Source organism: Plectropomus leopardus, chromosome 12 (genome assembly GCF_026936395.1).
Source record: "Plectropomus leopardus strain MGB_pleo_1.0 chromosome 12, ASM2693639v1, whole genome shotgun sequence".
In the NCBI taxonomy this organism is placed as follows: domain Eukaryota; kingdom Metazoa; phylum Chordata; class Actinopteri; order Perciformes; family Serranidae; genus Plectropomus; species Plectropomus leopardus.
In genome coordinates, this window is record NC_142187.1 from 7,860,109 (window position 1) to 7,886,406 (window position 26,298).

Consider the following 26,298-nt stretch of genomic DNA (forward strand, 5'->3'; position numbering starts at 1 on the left):
ACACGCAGCTATGCCTCAGCGCGCGTGCACCCGTGTGCAGGCGTTAATCAAGTGATGCTAAATGTGGGTCAGCGCGGTTTTAACTACTGTGGAGTGTGATTAGTGTGTGATCAAGTCATCATCAGAGGGGGCACGCACGCACAGAGGCGCGTGCGACTTTGATTCCCAACCAGGATTTGGCTTCTTGTACCTGAGGGGGTACTTCAACAGTTGCTGGGAGACATGTAGTGAGATTGCAATAGAATTGCTCAACTCATTTGAGAAAAAAAAAGGAAAAGAAATTACTGTTTGATTAGAAAAGATATCTGTGGCCTCACATCTTGGTTGATATAGTATTAGTTAACAATCGAGCGGAGCATTCTGAACACCAGTAGGCTTGGCTAATGCATAGCCTAAAAAAATACCTAAAAAAGCAATTAGTGAGCTGTTAAATAAAACAGCTACAATAATAAATGAATATGTAAAACTGTCAACTTGACTCAAAATAATGGATAAATTCTTGAAAATGGTGGCTTAGATAATGTATAAATGGTTAGAGTAGATAGTTATGAGTAGGCTAATGGGGGAAAAAGCGCTCGTAGCTAGATAAAAGACAGGTAGCCTGCTCTGACTGTTGAGAATTGTTTATCTTTCAGCTTCCGGTTTTAGGTGTTTATGCATTAGTCTGACTTTTACATTGCAAAAATCAATGGATAAATGGGTGAAATAGCCAAAGTAACTAATAAATATTTAGAGTAAATAGCTAAAAGTCAGGGATACATTGTTATAATAGATAGCTAAAGGTAGGCTAATGGGTAAACTGCTGAAAGCATGAAAACCAACTAAAAGAACACACACTACACTGCTGAAAACTGTTTATAAGTTAATGTAGCTGTCTTTAAGCAAGCATTAGTCTGCTTTATTCAAAGCTAGTTATTTAGCAAAGAGCTAATGTTTAAATGGTTCACATAGCAAAATGAATCTGCACTGCAATGATAAACGAAATATGATAATATGAAATAGGTTGTTAGAAGTATTAATACATTTTAATAGTTGGCTTAATATCATGGATGGATAAATGGTTGAAATACTACGACTGCTTCTACTAATAATAATTATAATTATTATTATTATTGATATTATTTGTGGTAGCAGTAGTAGGCTAGTAGCAGTGGCAGTAGTATCAGCTAAACTACTTCAATAACACTTTTCAAAACTGGTTTAGAAAGTGCTTCACTTAAAAAAAAGAAATGACACAGGACACTTATAAATTAGAAAAACTTAAATTCAGTCTAGAAAAATAAACAGATCATATACAATGAAAAAAATGTTTTATGTATAAATAAATTTATAATAGCATTTAAGAAAACTATTAATTTAAAGCAATTAGTAAAAAGGATTTTTTAAAACTGAGGTAGCTTGTCTAATTCCCAATGAAAGGTCATTCCACAGTTGTGGAGCCCTCACAGCAAAAGCCCTACTTCCCCCTCTCTTGAGCCCTGGGGACTGAGATCAACAGCTGCAGATCTGAGAATACGAGCAGGGATGTAAGGGGTGAGAAGGTCGATGATGTAAGAAGGGGCAAGGCCACTCAGTTATTTAAAAACAAGAAATACAACTTAAAATCAATTCTTATAACCATGGGTAATCAGTGCAGTGAGGCAAGAATAGGTAAAATGTGCTCATATTTTAGAATTCTTGCGAGAGCGCCAGCTGCAGTATTTTGCTCAAGTTGAAGGTGGTTGATTGATTTCTGGGGCAGTCTGGCAAATAATTAATTAACGAGTTACAGCAATCCATATGGCTGGATACAAAAGCATGAATGAGAGTTTGTGCATTGCTGAATGAAAAAGATCATTACTGCTGCAATATTCCTTATTTTTACAGATAGCTGATTTAGTGACGTTGCTAAAATGTTCACAGAAGTTTTGGACAGAAACAATGATTATTCCCTGATTTCAAAGGTCTAGCTTTTACTAATCTAAATGGTAGTTATAAAACAAACTTGACCCAACCAGCCAAAGCATTTGTACAGTTTTTCAGAAACATTGCTTCATGTAATCATTTTTTGAACAAGATGGGTGGGTAGCTACCTGAGTTCATCTGATAGGACTATGGGGTGAGTAAAGGCTGATTGTTGATTGTACTTAGAGCTTTTCTGGGTGTTGCACATCAGGCTATGCTCCAGATGGTTCTCGATAATTTTTGTGTTGAGGGCCCCTGAATTGATACACATTAGGTCAGGGAGCACCATTAGATAAAAATTTGGTTCAGGGATCTCCATCAGAAAAAGATTTGGGTTGTTAGATATGATTAAGACCAGAAACAAAGATTATACTGTGACATCACTCACTGGTTTAGGGACTGCCATTTTGAAGTCTCAAATTTGGCTTTTTGGTCATCGCCATCTTGGCTTTTTGGAGTCAGAGGTAAACATATTTCGACAAGAGGTTGGAGCTGTGGAGAAACGAGGGATGGATCTGACTCAAAGACTGTGGTGATGCCTTAAAGACTGCCCATCAGCCCAGCCTGCCCTTAAATGTGGGTCAATTTGGGTCTTAATGAAGCAGGCACAGATGAGTGATCAAAAAAATCACCACTGTACAGTGGTTATGAATTTTTAAGTTAACTATAGAGACCAAAAACCATTTCCTTTCTTTTGTACCAGGCTGTAAACATGTTTGTTTATGCTTTAAAGTTGGGCATTTTAAGAAGGAGGTCTATGGGGATTTACTCACTTTTGGAGCCAGCCTCAAGTAGCTATTCAATGAACTGCAGTTTTTGGCTCTGTGCATTGGCTTCCTTTTTCAGCCTCTGAGGTTTCCACTTGACCAGAAGTCATACAGTTGGGGAGATAACCACGACAAGCCATATGTTCAGAATACTGACTCTTAACTCACATTGGACTCACTTCTATAGTGGATTAAATGGTGGAAATAAACTATTTCTCATTTTTCCCCATGCTTCTGGGGACCCCCTGGACCTGGAACTCCCTCAAGGATCCCTAAGGGTTCCTAAACCCTTGGTTGGCATAGGGAATTGAGCCTTGATGACCTAAAAACTCCATTCAAGGGAACATTTCGATGTTACACATGCTGAACAATCACTAGCAGAGCCGCTAAAAGTGCTCCAAAAACAGATTGTAACTTCAGCTCATGTTCCTCCCCTCCCTCACAGCCAGTAATGAACTCAGCCGCCCGCTCTGACTGAGCAATATGCTTTTGCAGGATATCGAAGAGCCGCGGTTCAGCCTGAATACACTTGCCCTTGCCTGCCCAGACAGAATGGCACTTTTTCAACTCAGTCCTTTCTTTTTTTTCCTCCACTCACTTGTGCCTGCTGCCATTGCCAATGCAGGAAATCTAAGCACGAGCGTCCGTGTGTCGGTGGCAGCGCGTGGAGGATCAAATCTAAACGGCCGTAACCTTTCATAATAAAAGACAAGGCCGCTGTCCGTGGTGCTGAAATCACTCTGCCGCTCTGTGAATGTGCCGTTTCTGTTTATCAGCGGCGGAAATTACACCCAAAGTTACAACAATCGGTACAAGGCGGGGGCGAGACCACCCAAATTATGTTTTGAAAGTGAATGGAGAATAACCCCCCCCCCCCTCTCTCTCTCTCTCTCTATCCCTCTTTTTTCTCTCTCACTCCTGCACGCAGAGACACAGAGACAGAGAGAGAGAGAGGAAGAGAAAGGGGGAGGGAGTCAAGTCAAGCAGGGATAATTAGAGGAGTGGGTCACTACTGGGAGATAACATCCGCGTTGAGGGGAAAAAAGGGAAAACGAATCAAAGCCGCATAACAATATCAGAGGAGGGAGATAAGAGTCTAAATCGACCACCATCAGCGCTGACGTCCGGCGTTGGCAGAAGCGAGCAGTTTCCTCTCAGCATCCAATTACAATGGACGAGGAGCTCAGCCTGTGTGGACTCTAAACCGCTGCCCAGTCAGGAGCGAGTCGAAAGAAAGCGGAGAGGAGGGAGGCAAAACAATGCTGGGGCTGATTTTTCTGCAGTGATTTTAAGTGGGATTCATCTTTTTTTTTTTTAAATTCTTTTATTTTTTTTCTTTCTTGCCGCTCGAGCAAGTGGAGCTGCCAAGATCAAGTGCACGCACGCAGGGAGACGGTAGGTCGCAGTTGTGTGTTGGGGAAAAGGGGACCGCGCGCGCATGGGATAGTAGAGCTTCTCAAATGTTGTTTGTCAGGAGTATCATTTAGTATGATGGACTCCAATTTGATCAAATAAGAGCACCTGAAGGCTGTTTTTGTATTTGCTCTTTGGGAGATTTTAGCGCGGGAGTGGAACAAAATCTCTGAATTCAGATGTGTTTTATATCCAGGATTATATTATACTGAGATAACTTAAAATGAAATTCAACAGCACAGCATTACATTGGCACTTAGGTAGACCTGATAACACCGGATCAATCATGCCCTCATTATTTCATGTTAATGGTAAATAAATATTTGATATAGGTCAGTGGCCAGTATTGGTCACACTACTGATATGAATGGGGTGCGTAACTCTCAGTATAAAGCAAAACAATAGAAAAAGCAGAAGAAACTACAGACTCCGAAATTAAGGCTCACTGCTGCAGACAGAAGCATATCTACTTAATGTTATTATGCCATGCTCATAATTAACAGTCTAGTACATGCAATCCAATACAACAGCTCTGCCATAACATCTATCATTACCATAATGTGCAATTTTTAATGTCATTACTGTATATATGTAAATTGGATTATATGATTATTACTAAGATCATACATTTATATTGTACTTGACTGCATATATTAATATAATATATGAGTAAAATACAGTCCAGTACAACACCATCAATAATAGAGACCTCAGTGTGTTAAACATATAATTAGATTAACAGCTTTGAGACTTTAATGGAGCATTGTAGGTATCATAAAAGTAGACTTTTGTTGCCGAATAGCTGTATTGGATTGCATTAGACTGTAAACATGGCCTTAATAAAGTAGAGTACATTTTTATAAACCTGTAGTATATGATTCAACAGCACCACAAACTGCAGCATCAAGTTGGTCTAAATGAACAAAAACGGAACATTATAAGGGAGTGTTGGATATTTATGGGGGGGTAAAATGTGGAGGCACTTCAAATATATTTTAAACCCTGGGGAGGGAGTTACGATTTTTTGATTTAGCTTAGGGCAGGAGATGAGACATTAAAATGTTGTATTTTGTATTTAGTTTAAATACCCTCAAACTCCCAAACTTGCAAGAAGGTTTAAAAGACAAAATAAATCACACAAAAAAAAATCACTCAATTTCTTACAGCCAGAAACTGTGAAATGTTTATTTATGGTGGAGGAAGGGTCATGCATTTTCTATTTTCTTCCAGTCACTCAGAAAAGCTCAAGGAAAAATATTTGTAGCTGTGGGGAGGGTCATGATATAAGAAAAAACAAAAGTTACACTTCAGCCACTCCACGACTCTGATAAATAAAGTACAGTCCCTAACAGTCTTGAATGTTGGATTCTTTGCAGGGCTGTTGTTCTAGTCTGCATTGTTTTTTTGGCGAGGTGTATCTAATGAACTCAGTCTCAATCTACTATCCCATAATAAGAACTAACTAACCATGCTGATGTGTTGTTGTTAATTGGTCTTGCTGCTTCTCTTATAAACACAAATCAAAAGCTTTAAAAAAAAGTCATAACCAATGTGTCACAGCACTTATCCATTATAAGGTTGTCCACAGTTTTTGCCCATCATGCCGCAGTACTAAAGCACTAAAGCAGCAGTTTTAATCTCAGAATACAATTTACAGACAAACTATAGCAATTTTCACCGCAGAGCCACTGTGTATTCAAATCACACGGGAATATTAAAGTGATACTGTTGTGATGGGGAAAAATGAAGCATAATAAGATCACTGCTGAGCACAGCAAAGCACACACCCTCTAGGAATCTGGCAGGAATATTACATTGACACTATGGGAGATGCCAGGAGGAATAGAGTGTGATTAGGTCACACTGGGAAGACCGTCATGTTTTCTAATTCTGACTTCAGTTTCTCCCTTTATGTCTGACTTTTAATGCACGTCCCTCTGGTTAATTGCTATTCCGCACATGAAGAAGTGTGGAGCCAAACAGTGGGCCCCTAGATAGGACCTCGTTTGTTTAACTCGGAGGGTGGGGTGTCTGATCCGTGCGGACAAGTTGACTCCTTATGCCTGCAGAGATGTTTAATTTTTCATTGGCTACTGTCTGCCAGACAATGATGACTGAAATCTCTCTTGGCTATAATTCTATAGCACGAACCAATTCTGAGAGCAATACGGTGAGATGGCAAAGATCAGCTGAAATAAGAAATGCATGAGGAAAAAAACATGATTACTTTTACGGTTTCATTATTTCCTGACAGACTTTTCAGATAGCCACAATATAGGCTACAAGCCAGATTGTTATTTGACATACATCGGACATCCATCACTCACAGTGAGCAGACGCTGTCACTTCCATGGCAACAAAGAAACATAATTTATGAGGATTCAATGACTCCCGCTGCAGACACCACTGCACACCCAGTATTACTGAAATGCAATATAGTGGGATGATAAGCAATCGTTATTGAAGCATTGCAAAGCATTTCATTCTTGAACACACCACACAAACTGTCCCACACACTTTTATTGCTGCTTGAGTAATACCTGCACTTTCTACTGAACTGCCATAAAAGGGAGTCATATTTATAATTTAGATTCAGCCATGTGGAACAGCGAGGGGAAACACAATATTGCAACAGCTTAAAAGAAAACAACAAATTCATTCATGTGAACACTTTTTTTTTTATCACAATAGGGGGTGCTATTAAAATGGAAGGGGTCACTCTGTTTCTGGAAGATGTGACTGGCTGCCATCCATCTCCCAACCTGTCGAATCTCATCCATCCATTACAATGTGTAACCAAAACTACTGAGTGACAGCTAAATGTGATTTGACTTTTGCTTCCTTCATTACGGCACCGTCACCCAGTCACTGGCATAAATACACAGCAGGGTTACTCTACTTGCTTTGCTTGGGGGCCACTTTTGCAAAAAGACAGCAGGCCAGGGGCCAGTCGCCACAGCCCCATACACTTCTTCATTTTAGGACATGTCTAGGATTTTAAGATTTGTCAAGGATTTCAGGACATCTCTCGGATTTTAGGGTGTTTCAAGGATTTTAGAATCTTTCTAGGATTTTAGAAGTTTCAAGGATTTTAGAATGTTTCCAGGATTTTAGGAAATTTCTCTGATTTTTTGGACATTTCAGGACTTTTCTGGGATTTTAGGACATTGCTAGGATTTAGGATATTTCTAGGATTTTAGGACATTATGGGCTTAGCTAGGACCTCTGTCGGGGGAGGTGGGTGATCCTCCACTGGCACCATTTTTAACAACAAACTCTTTTTTAATGCCATTTCATGCACTCTGGCACCTCATATATACTCAAACTACAAAAACAACTTCCAGTGTGAATCACTTTATTTTTATTGTGAATTAGAAAATGCCTAGGGGGCCACCTGCCCTGGCATGCTTTCGTGAGCCAGATCTGGCCCATAGCAGTTGACTATCACTGATATACAATATAAAATATGTGCAAAAAGATTGATGAAAATTGGAGCAACAGAAATATAAAAATCAAACCATGCATTCTGCTCCGACATTATCCTCATAAATTCTACAGCCCCTCAGATGAAGCTACTGTGAGTGAAATAGCTCTGATCGATTGCATCAACCAACCTCTACAATTAGAATGGACAGTGTGCATGTGTGAGAGAGACAGAGAGAGACTACAGAAAACTGACATTTGAAAAGGAGGGGGCACGAGAAATCAGAAGAATGAACAGGAGTTAAGTGTCAGACAGGTGGCGTTGACACAGATTCATTTGAAATGTGAAGAGCTGGAAACACTGAAAGGGTGACATAATTTGCTGCAGCTGTCGGCGTCGTGTATTCAGGTTGCCTGAATACAATGACTGACAAAGACACACAAACACAGACCTTGATGTTGCATTTACTTGTACTGCTTTTCTAGTAGAAAAACAAGATGACTTTAAAGTCCAGAAAAAATGGCATTTAAAAAGTGTGTAGCTTAAGTATTGAAGTGAGACAGCACAGGAAGACTGCATATATTTTGAGAGAAATATGATTTGATCATTGTGTCAAAACAAACACAGTCAGGTTAGCAGTATCCGTCAGGGAAAGAGAGATGAAGCTCATTATATGCTCAATGTAGTTGCTGAAGCAGTCCACTGTTAAATGCCTTGCGCACAATCTGGAGCTGTCACTGATACCACCTTCCATACAGTGAATCAATTCTAGCCCATAAGGTGGACAAGGTCCACAAGTCAGTGTTGAAAGAACAAAGCATACCATGCGCCAATGAATAATGACACAAACCATCAGGAAACATACCTTATATGACAAGAATGTTTCCATCTCACTCCCTCTTGATGTTTATCTACTTTCCTAACGTATGTTGTGCACCGACAGGTTGCGATGCCGATTCAGCATGTTGAATTGGCATTGCAAGATAAGATTAAAAAAAAGCCGACTAGGACTGATGAGGGCCAACGGTGTGGGATACACCACAGCGAGTAGGGTGACATATACTCATTGAATTGAAGGATTTATTGCCAAGTTGGTTTTTGCTCACAAAAAATTGCTTTGGTTGTTGATGCATGCATTAAACAAACAGTAAACGTATCAAGAGAAATAAAAAGTAAGGCAAAGTACCCGCAATGTACTGTAAATGCAAAGTACCAAAACATAAGACATACGAAGAATGTAGATGTTTCAGAGTAAGAGAGCTGTGCAGTTTTGTAAAGGATGTGCAGAAATATTTAGCAGGTGATGTGCAAAAGTTCACAGTAAAGCAAATCTGCAATGTGCAAGGATAATAGTACAAGATGTGTGTTATAGTAACGCATAACAAGTGTCTTTGGGGGGGTTAAGAGACTATGTCAATGGAGGCTCCGGGTTGACAGCACAACATTGACAAACAGCTGACCTTCGACTTTTTGTGTTTGTTTGTTATTGTTTTTTTGCGGCTCTCGTTTGAAAGGTTTTATAAATTCCAACTCATGGCTTTAAGAATGGTTAATGTTTTACTAATCCTGCTTAATTTACTGGCAATTCATTAAAATGTAAATCAAGCACTCTTTTTCAGTTGAAAATATCAATATACATGGGTATTAAGTAGTGTTGTTGATTGATTCAGGTCCAACTCTTGACATCTGAGAGCGAAGTATTAAAATTCCACATATTATGTATAAACATGCATAGTGACTGTGCTCTAAAGGCTGAAACCTGGCTTTTGCAATTGAATTATGCTATTGACTAATCCTGGTAGCAGGACCCTGCTTTCATCACCAACTGAGCCCCCTGTCAATAATCTCTCACCAAATGAATACTTTGTGTGTGTGTCAGGGGCAGGGAGGTGCTGTGGATCAAGAGGTGGCACAGTCTTTAATAAAGACAACTTCTGGATTGCCAGGTTGCAAAAACTCCTTTTGGACTGTGTTTATTTATCCCTTTGATTTCTTACTGATGCATTCATATAATTAACAAGTCATTAATACAAGATTAATAAGATGCTAATAAATGGATTTTGGTCTTTTGCAGCACTTTTTCCAGAGGATAAACTTCCTGCTGTCCAGTCAAAGGGATTTTTCATAACCCAAAAGCTGTGCTTAATAACAGCTTGAAACTGATCTATAAAGCTCAAGTAAATTATGTATTAACCATTAATAAAGCCATTAGTTACAGTTCATAAAGAATTTATAATGGGTTTCTTATTTAAAAGTAATCTCTTCTAAATTATAAACAATCTATGATAGCCTCAAACTATGAAAGTGATGATTGTGTAGATGGCTGTAAAAGAGACTTTCACCATGTGTTTGTGCATGTGCTTCTTTGTTAATCATTGTATTGAGGCATATAGTGAAAAGTCTGGCTGCATAAATTGTGTTGTCTTTCACAAGGGGTGCCCTATTTTGCATTATATCCTTTTCATCTCTACAAACATATTCCTCCTCGAAAATCAATACATCTGTGCATAATATTTTAGTTGTTTTGAAGTCATACATTTTTTTTACACAGCGTTTGCAGCATTTCCTCTGTTTAGTCATGCAGATAAAGCAGTGGATTTCAGAGGAGAAGAAAGCCCAGAATAACAAAAAGAGAAAGTCACAGGCCTAGAAGAGGTTTACGATCTCTCTTTAAGCTTTGAGCGATGATGATGTGACATTACAATCACCCTTCCTGGACAGTGAGTGCATAAAAGTAAATCTTGTGTGGAAAATGGATATTGATTATGCAGTCATACAGTTGCCATTGTGCTTTTACTTCTCAATTATCGGTTGCAAATCAAATCAAACCGCGAGGAAATTCAACGCAAAAATATGTTCATTCTTATACGATTACAGCGATATATTCATTAGTCTGAAACATTGCTTTTCACTGTGCATCGAGCAAATAGTGTGACTAGAGCTGCAGCCTATAAAGCATCCTTTTGCTTCAGACAAAATCTGGCTTTCTGGGTTGCTTTGAGCCTCTGTGCAATTTTTATCAATAACCTTTGAGCTTTTCTGCTGGCCCGCTTAACTCCCAACAACAGTCTCGACATCTTGGACTAACCTGTCACTGCAGTTTATCATGTGAACTCTTATAAAGCAAAGATCTATCTAGTTTCTTTAAGTACAGGGAGATGGAGTGAGGAGTTTTTAGACTAAATGCTCCGCTGGGAGAAGACGCGAGTGCCGCCGATGCTGCTCAGAGGATGATTCTGCTTGTGGTAGCCTGACAGTGTGCCACAAAACACACAAGCATTTCAGCGATAAACATTCACTCATTTACTTTGTTTCTCCTTAACGCAGATATTCACAAATGCAACCCCAAGACAAACACACACACACACACACACACGCACACACACACACACACACACACACACACACACACACAACATCTGCTTTCATGGTGAAAATCAATGTCTGCGGAGCCCAGCTGGACAGAGTAGTAGCAGCAAAATAAAGAAATCAATGCAGGCTTATTAACTGAGCAGAGCTTCCTTTACCACTGACACCAAAATGTGTGTGTGTGTGTGTGTGTTTGTATCTGTCTGTGTCTGTAAATGATGATGGCTGCTGCCGGTTGTGCGAGTACATAACTATGTCTGCCAGTCAGAGTGTGTGTCCCTGAATGTTGGTGGCTAGTGTACAAGTGTTACTTTGTAGGCATGCTCTGCATGTTTATGAGCTTGTGTGTTTGTGTGTTTTTGTGTGAGACTATCGCTCAAAGTCAGTGTGTTACTCTTGGGTTAGTGCCACAGTGTTCTCCCCGTGCCTTGGCCTCAGTCTATTTGTGGACAAAAGGATGCTCTGAGACAAATGATTTAGCACCTGTCAGTCAGCGCAGAAGGACGAGAGATGAGAAAAGAAAGAGGTCAGAGACGAAGGAAGGTGGGGGAAGGGAAATCATGGAGGCTTTCAGAGAAACCATGAAGGAAAAAAGGTAGAGGAAGAAAGTTCAAGCGAGAGAAAGAGAGAGTTGGGCTAAAAGAGAATTTACGATTTAGCTCGGGGTCATCACATAGCTCAAGTTCCTGTGAGCAATTTTCCTCGGGAAATGACAGCTTCTATTTCTGTTGAGTTGTTTGCCTAACACCGGCTCGCAGGAACTGTGCCTGGCCTTCAGGCCCTGCGAGCAGACCTTCTCTCATCACAAGAGTTACCATAACAACGGATGAGGCCAACCTGCACCGGTGGCAGCGCAGGGATGTGAACTTTGCTTCTGCCTCCAGCACTCCTGACTGTCTGCTGCACCTCTGACACATCAACACCCACCCTTTTTGGAAAAAAAAAAAACATAACAGTGCAATGCTGTGAATTTTCTACTCTGTTAAAGGGATAGTTCAGATTTTTTGAAGTGGTGTTGTATGGGGAACTTATGCATGGACAGTATATTACATACAGCAGATGTCAGTCAGCATGCCTCCAATGTAGTGAAGCAGGCTCCAAGTGTTTTATATGTAAAATGTTAATGTGACAGGTAGCCATTAACGAAATGCAGTGGAAAAAAAAGGGTCACAATTCCACTCTTAAATGCAGTTGAGTGGAAGCATAAAGTAGCATTAAAGGGATAGTTCAGATATTATGAAGAGGGGTTGTATGAGGTGCTTATTCATAGTCAGTGTATTACACACAGCAGATGGTGTTCAGAACAGGTAGCTAAACAATCTATTGCTGTGCATCGGGCTGACCATAAAACATATTTTAGCCACCTAAAAAAATTACCACTTAAAAAAAAATCAATATCAGTCAAAGTGTACGGAGAGTATTTTCACAGCTTTACCTAGATGTCAGAAAGTGGTTTCTGACAGGAAAATGACGCATTTATATCGCTTTCTCTAAAGCCAGGCAGTAAAAAAGGCAGTGATTTTAGTTCACTGAACACAGGAGCTGCTGCTCTACCAACACATTCTCCTCCCAACTTGTCACCTGCTCTACAGTGGATTTCTGCATCTACATATTACATTTTAGGTATCCCTCTGTGTCTGCTGTTTACATTCTGGGATGCTGCTTCCATGACATCAACAAATGCACATGGTGGGATTATGTTTAGACAACACGAGCACATACCAGAATGTACCGCATGCACATGCTGGCACGGATGGGTAGGATGATTAGAATTAGGCAACAAGGGCACAGACAGTGAGGATTAGGGGAAGAAGCAACACTGTACTTTGGCATGAAAGTCTGTTGTTTGCAGGACCCATCCACCACCCCTCTCACCCACCAAATAGGTGCCCCTGTGCGCCTTATATAATGCAGTTACTGGTAGTGTTTTAACCTGAAGCTGTCCTGCTGCGTATCACGTGCATGCAGCAGATTCCGTCTGATTGCGTTCTCAAGTGACACTAACTGTGCACATGTAATGCAGATGAGTTTGGAATGAGCTGGCTGGCTCTACCTTTGCCTCAACGGGTTATGTTGCTTGTGTTATTGTGTTGCATTTAAAGGGGTTATTTTGGATTCACCAGAGTCACACAACAGCAGAACTAACTGATAGGGGCAACAGTTAACCAACAGCTCCTGTGTTCAGGGAGCTAAAATTCCAGTTTTTCTTAATGGAGTCTGGTGGCTTTGATAAAGAGCATAGATGGTGGAATGAAGCCATTAATGGCTTCCCTGTCATAATGGGCTGCCTGAGATTACGGTAAAATAGTGAAAATACCCTCAATATAGCATCCACGTAAACTGATATTGATTTTTTTAGGTGGGACTTTTTTGTAGGTGGCCAAAATACTTTTTTGTTGCTGACTCCCATCCACAGCAGTACATTAATTAGCTTCCTTGGCAGTACTCCAGCTTGCTTCTCCAAACTGGGACCATGCTGACTGCCATATAGTGTAGTATATGATATTATTCCAATTTTATTTTTACATGCATGTCTTACTATGTCTTTATGTCTTCCATGTCTTGATGTGAAGCACTTGGTCATATAATGTCTTTCTTGTAAAGCACATTGGAATGCATTTCTTGTGTAAAAGCGGCTACGCAAATAAAGTGTATTATTATTATTATTAGGTAATAGACTTACTACAGACAAGTAATCAATACAAAGCCACTTAAAAAAATCAGAACTATCCCTTTAATGTTCGTCCAGCCACACTGCTGATTGTTCAGCAGAAGGTGATTTGTCTGGAGCGTGAAAACAAAGCGCTATGTTAAGAATAAAGACACAATTCTAATTTCAGAAACAAACAAACTTCCAAGTTGCTGCGAACTCCAGTGCACAATCATGTTTGCAGAGCCTCAGTGTGTCGATGCATGCTCAGAGCGAGATACTGAATGCTGAACAGGCTTTGTGTGACATGCAGTTTAATGGATTTCTTTTTTGGCATTTGTTGACTGACATCTGCCCTGGCAGGTTCTCTCCAGCTGTTCTCCCTTTTAAATCCATGTACACAACATTATGCTCTAATCATCCTATTTACACATTTCCAACCCAGTCGATAGAGATGTATTGCTGACCTCGTTTTTTAACGGCGAACAAAGCAGCCCCCCTCTATGAAAACGTCAACAGTGCTGAGAGCGGCTTAGCTAACAAGCATCTGATTGTGCAGATTACGCATGTTCCGCAGAGGATTACTGAGACTGAAATGAACAAATTGACCTCTTACCACTGAAATCCCACATCAGCATGACAAAAGATGAGCGTGGTGAGGGCAAAATCTGGAATAGTGGGAGCGTGTACTGTAAGACAAGTCAGCAGCATTATTTAAAGAAACCTCTCCCTGAATGTTTTATTTTTGTTTCTGTTTGCAGACCCCAATAGCTCCATAGGTGATTCTCGTCTCTACATCTCATCAGGCTCGCACTAACACTGAATGCTATTGCTGCTCCGGCTTTTTAAAGACGGAGTAAAACTGAAATGAGCGGCGAAATGCACAAGCTATTTTCTCTACCAGGCAGGGTGTCATTTGCATTGATGTTGGCCTCATATTCTACAACAATATAAGCATCCTGTTCCATGTGTATTCTTAGCCAAGGGCGGGCGAGTGTCTTCCTCTCTGCCTCCTGTCTGACACTTTTCAAACAAGTCAAAGCTATTTAAAAGTCATCTCATCGTGAGAAGTAACAAAAAGCTCAATGACAGACCAAGGCCTTATTCAAAATTCAATTTTTGTGCTTTCTCTCCCTGACAATAGAAGTACATAATTTTTGCTCCACGCTTGTTTGGAGAGCTCTAGAGAGGAAATGGCTTGCTTTTTGTTAATAAGTGTCTCTGTGTTTTTTGCAGAGAGAAGACGATTGAACAGCTTATGTAGGTCACATTGCATTAATCTAGTTGGCTATCCTCGTAAATGCGCTCTAAATCAAACATGCAATATTAAAATCCAGCTCATTGCTCATTGGCTTAATAATGCAGAGTGGCTGCGATGAGAATGACTTCTCAGCCGGCGAAAAAGTGATCCTAGTGCTTTTGCACTTAGGCGGTAAATTACTGGTCTGGATTATAACAGTACAAATGAGACGCGCTTGATATCAATCTGACAGTTCAAACAGCGTGCAAACTGAATATTTATCAGTCACAGTGTATTTCAGGCACAGGACCCTTTCATCACTCATCAGTAATGAGATCTGTGTGCATTCTAGTAATTAATAAACTAGATGATCTCCGAGAGCGAGATGTAAATGCTATCAATTATCTGTCTGGGCGATTCTGCAGTCTTAAGCAAACTGGAGATTTCACAAGTCAGACAGGCTTAATGGGATATGGAAACACGGCCCGGGTGCACATGAATGTTTTATAACAATGTGAGATTTTAGCTTGGATCAATGAGATGTGTGCACTTCTCCACTGGATGAAGATTCTGTGGAACAGGGCGACAAAGTACAATAAATCTACCTGCTGTCACCAGAGCAGAGTGACGGGGATCAGTGTGACATTTTAACATGTATTTTATCTCCAGGCCTTTCTGTATCTTCATGCGATCTTCTGCCGATTGTGAACGCTGCTGGGGTTGCATGATATTGGATGTCCAAACGTGAACTGCAGAGCGGAACAATAAATCCCTCCCAGCCTGTATAGAAATAAAAAAAAGTGTACGGATGAGTTGCTCGGTGATGGGTTTATATCAAAGAAAGATATTGCTGTAAGGTGCAAGCGAGCAGCCGACGCTGATGTTTTTGATCAGATGATTAGAGCTGCTTGCCACTTGAGGTTTGCTTTGAGAAAGTAAATATGCTTTCTGAGATTATAGGGGTCAGAGCAGAGCATCTTTGCTGCACATTTACGTGTGTGTGTGTCTTCGTATGACAAAGAGAGAGACAGAAATAGAGGGAGTGTGTTTGCGCATGCATTAAAAAGACAAGAGAGAGGTCCTTGAGGCAACCTGCACATCTTTTATCACATCTTTAATTAATTGAAGCCCATAATAGAAGCTGCTGCAATTCCACTGAATAGACACAGTTGAAAGGAAAACAGACGTGGATAAGGAGATACTCTTATGTTTCCCCTGCCATTTCACAGCCATCTGCATATGCAACAAATCTGCAGCCACTGTCAATCTTTCCTTTGTGGGGGAAACACATTACCGCGGAGGAAAACAGTTTGTTGATATAACTGATTGCTTTCTCTCTCCAGGTTTTGCCTCTGAAGGTCTAAAAAACCGCCATGGTGCTCTTGCGGTTCTCCAGGCTTGTCCTCATCATAGGGGCCCTCGTCCCTCGACTGTCTGTGGGATGCCCCTCCGGCTGTCGCTGCTACAGCCTCACGGTAGAGTGCGGATCTCTGGGGGTCAAAGAAATCCCACAGGGCGTCTCCTCTGTTACCGAGGTCAGTCGGACGATCGACATAGCACTAGCTGCCGGTGCATTGCAGCCTGACCCCCTTCTCTGCCCCTGCCTGCACCAGTGGTTTTGTGTCAGTTGACTCCCTCTCTGATCCATCCTTATTACCCTGAAATGATTGTGGTTAATCAATTCGCTGTGACCCCCTTTGATGTAAGCCTGAGGGAGGGGCTGTGCTGTTGGCTGTGTAATTATTCATTCTTGCTCAGAAAGTGACTCTCGCACGCCCTCTGATCATCTGTTGAGAACATGTTTAACACTACACCGTCTTTTCCTCTCGGGTTCAGGCCCCCCAACGTTGCTGCAGCTCATGAATATTAATACAAAGCATGTCCGCATAAATTGTTCCATTAACCTCAATCAGCAGGTCTATCTCGTCCATCATACTTCACCTCACGGCCCCGTGTTTGCCGCTTTGAAAACCGACAAATGCACATTAGCAATCAAACACACAGCTGTGCATTGTGGGTAGGCCACACAATCTCGCTCCAATCACTCAAACAGTTTCTGATTGCTGACAAACAACTGTCTGTGATTTCTGCAGCGTTTGGTGAGAACTGAACCACAAAATAGGAAACACGCCGAACAATCCACATCCCGATCCTCAACGAGCTCATTCTACACTGTTTGTATTGCCTACATTAACATATATCCAAAGCTCTGCACAGTGCGGCAAGTGCAGATAGCTCTAGCGGTGGCCCCGTTGTTAATGCAATCTCTCCTCATGGTTAATACATTTTTCTACTCAGCGAGCACAGCAGAGCAACAGGCCACGCTCACTTTCTTGTACAAAACAAAACATCGATTCAAACATCACATCTCCTCCTCCGTGTCTCTAATGTAATAAGGTTGTGATCACTCGCCTAATTTCATTTACCCTGTCTCCCCTGCAGACCATCTTCCTCCAGGACAACGCTATAGTGCAGATCCGTCTTCAGGATCTAACTCGTCTTGGCAGCCTGCATTACCTCTACCTTCAGAATAACAGCATCTCAGCCCTGGAGCCTGGCGCCTTTCTGAGCCAGGGGCAGCTGCTGGAGCTCGCACTCAATGGCAACCTCATCCACCTGGTCACCCAGGACATGTTCCGGGGTCTGGAGCACCTCCGGATCCTGTACCTTGCTGGGAACCAGATCACTCGAGTGCAAGACCACACCTTCAGGGGACTGCAGGTTGGAGAGTTAGGATGAAGGAATAAATGCACAAATGGATTTTGGACAGAAATGTTTAATGCTCATTTTGTTTTTAAAAACCTTAAAGCTAATCCCTTTTTTGGTTAAGTGAAAAAAGCTTAGCATTTAAGCTATCCCAATATGGAATGCCTTTTTATGGATTATATATAATGGCGCCTGCAACTGTAAATCCAATTCATGACAACATGTCAGACTAATCCCTTGCACACAGTTATACAGTACAGACTGAGTCAGGTGGGATTGAGTCATCCTGTCTTTACATTTGACATTTCGTTTTGCCCTCCCTTAACATTTTCTTTCCTCTGCTTTATGTCTTTTTCATCTGCAGCGTCTGCAGGAACTCCACCTGCAAGAAAACAGCATAGAGCTGCTGGCAGAGCAAGCCCTGTCTGGCTTGTCATCTCTGGCGCTGCTGGATCTCAGCAGAAATCACCTCCGTACCCTGGGAGCCTCGTCCCTCAAACCGCTCGTGAGCCTGCAGGTGCTCCGTGTCACAGGTAGGCAAAGCGAGGACAGAGTACAGCACATTATGTCCCACAGTAATATGACAAAACCCTCCAAGACTGAATTAAATTCAACGTGCCCTGGAAAGTGCTTCCATATATTCCACATGAACTGACACTGCTCGAGAATGCGCTGCCGTAGCCACAACCTGCAGGCTCCTGTCAATGAAAATTAAGTGTCCTTAAACATGTTTTACATATCAAAGGCTTCCATCCAACCGTAAACCTTTAATGAGAAAAAAATCCCTCAAAGACACAATTTGAAAGAATAAATTGAAGGAACACTGTCTGAAATTGGACTGCCTAGCCAGGGCAATTAGTCCTGCAATGGGTGCCAAAAGAACTCAAACAAAATTTAAATTATCTGAAGCAAAATACAATTGTTTATAACAATATCACCTCAAGGCCAATTCAGAAGCAGCTCTAACACTTCAATCCTATCACATGATCTTCTCATTTCAGGGACTTATTCCCGAATTTTGGCTCATGGGTGCAGTGCTGCTGGAGTGCACCAGTATAGAATAGAATATATCCTTATTGTCCACCAGGGTGGAAATTTGTCTTCGGCCCCCCACTTTTTTCCTCCAAGTGGGAAAAAAACATATTCTCAGTTAGCATAATCCCGCTGAAATACATTTACACTTTTTTAAGCAGTCTAAGATTCAGTCATCACTAAAGCATATGTCATGCAAAGGAGCCAATAAAAACAAATGGAATGGTCAAAGCTGTGATATTGAAATTTACGATGCATTGACTGATTCATAACAGCAACTTGTGGAATGAGTAACATGCAAGGTGCAACCTCGGAGGCTGAAAAACAAAACAAATAAGAAGTCAAAGAAGCCAAAAACTGCAGTTCACTGAACACCCACTTGAGGCTGGCTCCAAAACAGAATAAATTTCATTTGCACTTCTGGCTCAAAAACAAAACAAGTTAGAGACAGCTGAAATGCCGATCTAAATGCTTCAAAACGGCAGTCCACAAACCTTTGAGGGTCATTCTAAATTAAATAGTTTTTTCTTCCTCTACAGATAACTAGCTGTTAACTTATAAAGATGAAAAGGGTAAAAGTTCATGATGATGTAACATTACTTTAAAAACAATAAAACTAGTCAGTCTAGCTTAGGTTGGCTTCTACTAATGCCAGCTTGCTTACTATCATTGTTGAAATGTTTAGCTCACTGCCATGTAATATTCTCAATATGATGAATGCTTCAAAATGAGCCTCAACTTAGTGCTTGCACACATGGGCACTTATTATAGGTGCACTCTTGTATTTAAAGAACATAGCACTACACCTTTGGGTTCAAGGTTCATTCTCATCCTTGGAAACAGTAGTTGACAAAACCATACACATGGTTTACCTCTGCCACCCTTGTCTGCCTCTCCAGAGAATCCTTGGCGCTGTGATTGTGCTCTGGGATGGCTGAGAACCTGGATAAGCGAAGATGGACAGCGTCTGTTGAGCTCTGCCGAACAGCGTCGACTGATGTGCTCTGAGCCGCCTCGCCTCTCCCACCTCAGCCTGGTGGAGGTGGCTCCCAACAGCCTGGTCTGCATCCCCCCTGTGGTGCAGCTCGAGCCCAGCCATCTGACTGTGCGACTCGGGGAGAGCCTCCGAGTCTCGTGCCAGGCTTCCGGATACCCTCAGCCTCAGGTGACCTGGAAAAAAGCCTCCCATGGCAAGGCCCAGTTATCCCCTCGAGGTCTGGTTCAAGAGTTGGGACCAAATGGTGAGCTCTTCAGGCCTGGCGCTGGAGGAGTGGTGACAGCCTTGCCCTCCAGTAGTGGAGGGATCAAGGTTGGAGGTGTTGGAGGAATCCAGGGACTTGTGCGAGGGACAGAGGAGGGCGGTGAGAGGGACAGCTTTGATCCAGACATGGGCAGCGGCATGCTGTTCCTCAGCAATGTCACTGTAGCGCATGCCGGGCGCTACGAGTGTGAAGCCTGGAACCCTGGTGGTGTAGCCAGAGTTACCTTTCATCTGGCTGTCAACATGTCCTCGTCTTCGTATTCATCCCAGCTCTGGCCTCGTTTGAACATGCACTCCTTTGTTTCCTCTTCATCTAACTCCTTCTATCAGCCAGAGGTTCTGGATGTTAGCCAGGAGCTGCTCTATGAACAAGACAGCATGGACTTTTATGCTCTTGGCCCTGCTACACAGACCGCCATCGCCATTGGCATCTCCTTGCTAGCACTCACTGCCGTCCTCCTCTTGATTATGATCTACACTCGTCACCAGCAGTACCGCAAAGAAGAAGGCGGATCCTACTGTACCAGCAAGGAAGAAAGCATCCTCTATGTGAACGACTACTCCGACGGACCCACCACCTTTGCGCAACTGGAGGAGTACCGTGACGACCATGGCCACGAGATGTACGTACTAAACAGAACCAAGCCTGTCCTGGGCTCCACTTCATCCAGGTATCCAATGATGACTGGGTTTGTCCAGCAGAAGGGTATGAAGGAGGCTCTCCTGGACCATGAAATGGTGCAGACTTTGACCAGATCGGGAGGATTGGGGCTTCACAGAAACCCAGCAGATGGAGGAGAGGGACCCCTAACAACAGATCCAGAGGAACTCTTCCTCAGTCAGAGTCTCCTCTTCGGATCACAGGTTGCTTACGAGATCCACTGCTAAGGGGTTTTAACTGTGTTCTAACATTAAACAATATGTTGTTGGACTTAGTGAAAGACATTAAAGGAAATCAGCTTGGTGCAATAGTTTTAAGCATCACATCATTATGTGGTCTTCAAAGAGGGGAGAGCATCAATAATTGGTTGCTTTGGATCATTATCAGCCTCTCAGAGATCCTCGTCTGATTGATTGCACGACATTAAGATGGGTCAGAGTGATGAACGGTGATATTTAGGAAAATGACCATACCTTTCTGTCTTGAAAAAAAAAAAACCCTTTAAGGATAATCATGAGTGGCTAACTTTATCTGAAATGATTTGCTTTGACAGTTCATCTAAATCCTGACAAAAGAGGCTACAGCACACAATGGCAACTAACAATGTGGATTCAAACAGTGAGTCATATTTTGTACTTCTTGTTTTCTTTTGGTGTGTTATGTCAGTGTTTTGTGAAAATATAATAAAGCTAATTACCACTGTGAAGTACAGTCGTTCTGTGGACCCTGTTGCAGATCCTGTTAGAATTAGACCTAAACCGATCCTCATACTGAAACTACATTGTCATTACCCATATGTGTGAGTGGGTGTAGGTAGGTGGATTTGTTTGAAGAGGTTCATTATGAATGCAGCAGTCTTTTTGTTTTTGTTTTTACATTTTTACCATTGCAGTGTATTTCTTGATGTTAACATGTCCTGTTTTTGTTGCAACTGTTTTGGTTGCAAAACTAGAACAAGAAATTAACATTTCTATTGTCTGGAATTTAGTCATTTGTGGAATTAATGACATTAACATCAGTCTGTACCAACCATTACAATGTGAATATTTCTACATAATAAAATGTATTTTGAAAGATCCAATGCTTCTTTTCCTTACAAGATCAACGGGTCGCCCTATCACAGCTGTTCTGCTAATACTGTACTGTTAAAAGCTTATTGGATTTCACTGTCTTTTTATTCTTCCCTTCAACCCATTACATGTAGCAGGTGAGTGTGAAAGCTGTGCTTTTATAGACTGTGGCATTCAGTCACTTTTTAGAGGTCAGTCCGTGAGAGGTCCATGGTTCATAAACTCTTAATTCTTTTCCTCTGTGGCTAAGCACTGTAGTATGAAAACTGCTATTGGAAAAGTGTTTTGAAATGGAAGGTCTGTGCTTCATATCAGGACCTAGAGCCATACTGATCCTCAAAAACATGTCAATATTCTTGTCAAAGGACTGCTGCTTTATTGTGTATAGGTGTAACTGTTTTAAATGCCATGTTTTTTTTCATGAAAAAACAACTGAAGGTCATGTTCACCATCAAAACATTTTATTTTATTAATAGTGCTGCCTGTCATAGTCACTGGAAGTATGTGGCATGGAGTAAAAGACTTGTTAACGTGTTAAGGTTAAAAAATACACCTACAAACATCTCTAAAGCAGATTTATTATCATACTATATCTCGTTTGTTTAATATGTACACAAATAACATATGCTCATACATCCATCATTTGTATGGTCTTTAAAATTAGCGCCCCACAAATGTTGTTTTTTCTGGTAAAGTTAAGTACATCATGTAAAGTTATGTAGACTACGTAAATTGATGTAGGGTTAGGTTTAGGCAAGTTAAGCTACCGTGGTTAGAGAAACATAGTGAGGACGTACCTTAAATTCCCTCCACAAGTGACCACAAGTTGCTGATTTTACACTTTCATTTTAACAAAAAGTTAATTAATAAAGAATTAGTGTTTTTGAAAACCAAGCTAGCATTATTCTCCTGCTTTCACTCTTTATGTCAATCTAAGCTTGTCACTGCCTGGTTCAGCTTTTTACTCACTCGAAAATGCATTCTTAATACACTCAGAAATGAAAGTAGTATTGATCCTTTCACCTTTCAGAAAGACAGAAAATATTGCTTTGAATATTGATAGGTAATCGTGTGATCTCCACACACAGATTCCTGCAATGCACATTCTGTAGGCAATAGTTCAAGATTCTGGTATTGAAAGTGTTTTGGTTTATCGCACTCCAAGTTGTACTGACCAATCACGTTTGAGCGGCAAGAAAGCAATCTGTGCGGAGAACAAAAGAGAAGGAAATTGGTCAAAATACAAAAGACAAAGTGGCAGTATTTGACAAGTTAGGATGAGAATACATGGTAACAGTGGCAAGTCAGATTTGAACACAATACTATATAACAACTTATCCATAAAGGTGGAAAAATTGTCTTTGCCCATCAGACATTTTATTCAAACATTAAAACATACACACAACCTAATAGCAACAGCACTGACAGAACAAATGCTCTGTGGAATTGCCTGTGGAATAAATTATGTCTTCTATATGTTCTTTGTAGCTTCTTCTCTTTAGCTGGATGGACCAATCACACAGAGAGGTTTTTCTCTGACATTTCTATAAAAACTCGACAGTGGATTACAGATGACACTGTATGTGCAGATTTAACAACAGTAGCCTCACAGCAGACAGCTGAGCTAATATCAGGGACAAAAGTAGAACATTTCCCAAACACAGAAAACAACATACACACAAAAAAAACGGATCCGACGGAGCCCGTCCAAACAGCTCCTTATCACTGCTGAAGATGTATTATGCGGCCTTTCTTACACAATGCAATGTGAAATGCTCTTTGCAGTTGTCCCATGAAGCAAATGGGTTTCCTTTGTGCCTACTGTGATACAGTTTTCAGGCTGTGTCATTACATGTCCAACAAAGCCTCACTTACAATGGTTGTCATGGACACAAATGGCAAAAGCTCAACATGTCCAGTTTTTTTGTCGAGACCAACAGCTTGATTGGCATTTTGAGGTGTGTCTGCAATTTTCTGTACAACCCCTCTATCCCAGAATACACGCTGTGTGTACTAAACTGTTGTTTCATTTTTGTACAGCGCGCACCTCCTCTAATCACTCCGCATTATTTTCAAAGATCCCCACCAGTGTACCTGCAGGCATGTGCTGTTGATTAGAGTCTTCTATAATTGATTTAACAGCCAGAAAATTATGCAGAAATAATTCTAATGATAGCAGTAGTTTGGGAATCAAGGATTTAATGCATTGCGGCGTATGAGAGCACCCCACTAAGAAGCCTTACCTTTTCCAAAAAGCACTAGCTCTCTGTAATGGCACATAGGTCACTGTATGTGGGATATTTAAGTGGATTATTCACCCATTTGTGATGCAGAAGGGCGTCTATGGATAAAAATTTATTATTCAAGATTCTGGAAAGCACGTTTTAGAGCCATCCTTAAAATCAGAATGTGTTTTATATGCTTGTGGGGTGGTTGCAGTTTGGGTTTTGGATATTATAATCGTTCAAGGAGAGTCAAGGACAGTCAAGAGTTCAAATTCCTTTTCATTAAAGAGCACAAATTCAGTAACACGTAAACAAAAGGAATGCACCCACACAACATAGACAATGGATGCAATCTTTACTACTGGAATTTGCTTTCCTTTTTCATGGCGAAGGTTACCTGTGATCCCATCCATCAATCAAACGAGTGGAGTGGGGATGCAGCGGGGAAGAGTGAGACCTCATGGTTCTCATACTGATGCTGTTCTTTTTTTTTCTTTTTTCTTACCCATCCACCTTCTTTCAAGTATCTGTTCTCATCTCACTCCCAACTCAGTTCAACACGAGGGAATGAATTTTCGTATGAGGTCAAATATGAGATATGTGGAAATGAATTATTGATGTATTTCTACCTGGCCTCTAACAGTGGCTTTTCCCAACATATAGGGTTTGTACAAATTTCTGCCTGATGTCCGGTGTCACTAACATGTCATCATCATAGTTTTGTTTTGCAATGATCAGCTTTGATGCTGTGTTGAGTTATGTATGAATAATGTTAGGCACCATGAGGGTCAGTCAAATCACAGTTTCATTATAATAAAAGATATATCAGAGTGGGCAACTAAAGGATTCAAAACCTGTGTGCACCTGCACAGAAAGTGTAGCAAATGTAGAGTAGAAACAGCAATCAACCGTATTGTTTGTTGATTCCGGTCCTACATCAATATTAGGCACTGCTTGATTACAGTCCCTGACTAATGTATAGTCTTGCTTGAATGGTAGGTTTTTATCCAGAGCATGAATGAACAGCATGTGATTTCTCGTCAAGGGTTACATGATTGAAGGCTAGAAAATCAATTCAGGTCAAAACTTTTTTTTTTTTTAACTAACAATAGGCCTGTCAAACCGATTTTCAACAACAGATATGAAAATCTAAGATACGGTTCTCTTTTTGCCCCCATAGAAAGCCTGCAGGGCTGCCAGAGTCATGTTGAGAAAAAAACAGAAAGAAAGAAAAATGTCAATGAATCACGCTGCACTTGAGTGCTTGATATTTGCAGGGGAATTTCTTCAATTTTTTTCCTCAAATGGACCCGAGTCCTTCACAACACCAACATCACAGTAATTGGTCACATGTGGAAAGGAGTGTTTGGCAGAAAGTGAAAAAACATCTATTAATACATTCATTCAATGCAACACACCAATTTGGTTTATTTATAGTCCCAACAGTCTCAATATTTCATGGCTACTTATGTCTTTTACACATATTATGATTAATATGATAATAATGAGATACTAATTATGAGTAGATGTTATTCTGCATTTCACAGTTATCAGAGATTTTCAACATCGGCATAATTCAACAGTGATGAGGCCAATGAAGAAGTACCAAAAACAGTGGCTCCATGAATGACCACCTGAGGCTGGCTCTGGAGGCCAGTCAATTCCCACAGACCTCCATGTTAAAATGCCCAACTTTTCAGCAAAATAAACATTACGGCCTGGTACAAAAAAACAGTTTTGGTGTCTATAGCTAATTTCCCCCCTCATGACAACTGTACAGAAGGTGAAGTTTTACATAACTGAAGGCTTAAAGTTCAGAGTAATTAAGAGCCGCTTGATCCACCCAACACTCCTCCACAGCTCCACCCTCCCCTCCAAATATGGTCACCTCTGAGTCCAAAAATCCAAGATGGTGGTGGCTAAAATGCTGATCTCAAGGTTTTCAAAACAGACAATCCACAAGTAGCTACTTCCATTATTTATACATTCTATGTTAGTACTATCCCAAGGGGTTCTTTCTGTAGTCCCAGTTGCCAGGAGGTATGCACATTACATTATTTATATGCTTCATGATCACTAAACCAGCTGATTTTCATTTTGTTGGTCTGGAATCTGATTTATCAACGTTAATTAAAACCAGGTATGTCATATGATGCATATTTTATTGATAACGCATAGTTTGTAATAAATACAGGGGCTCTATGCAAAATTAAGAAAGGAGGGTGGGCGTTACATTTTTCAATGATGCTCTACCAATATCAGCAGCAACCGCCGTATGTGCAGTGCAAAGTGGTGGCGATGAGCTAGCCACTGAAATACATACATGCACTAGCATGCATATGTGGCGGAACTGGTCTACCCAGCCCCTTGTCTTTCCAAACCCATAAAATAGTGCTGCTTTGTTAAAGCTTTAGACGTAAGAGTGCAACGCCAAAAGGCACCTTTATTTTATGCATGGAACACTGCTGCACAGCTTCAGGTGAGGTTATAATATGTTGGTGATTGGCTGGTTTGTACCTGCTGCATCTGCTTGATA

At 41.0% G+C, this 26,298-nt stretch overlaps 1 protein-coding gene across 1 annotated transcript; it reads left to right on the forward strand.

The window, feature by feature from the left end:
* The first annotated feature begins 3,685 nt into the window (after nucleotides 1–3,685).
* On the forward strand, nucleotides 3,686–21,543 carry lrrc24 (leucine rich repeat containing 24). The gene is made up of 5 exons (XM_042498309.2): nucleotides 3,686–4,106; nucleotides 16,151–16,342; nucleotides 17,250–17,528; nucleotides 17,878–18,046; nucleotides 19,445–21,543. The coding sequence occupies exons 2-5, from the start codon at nucleotides 16,181–16,183 to the stop codon at nucleotides 20,692–20,694; spliced, it is 1,860 nt and encodes a 619-aa protein (XP_042354243.2). The 5' UTR covers nucleotides 3,686–4,106; nucleotides 16,151–16,180; the 3' UTR covers nucleotides 20,695–21,543.
* Nucleotides 21,544–26,298: the final 4,755 nt, after the last annotated feature.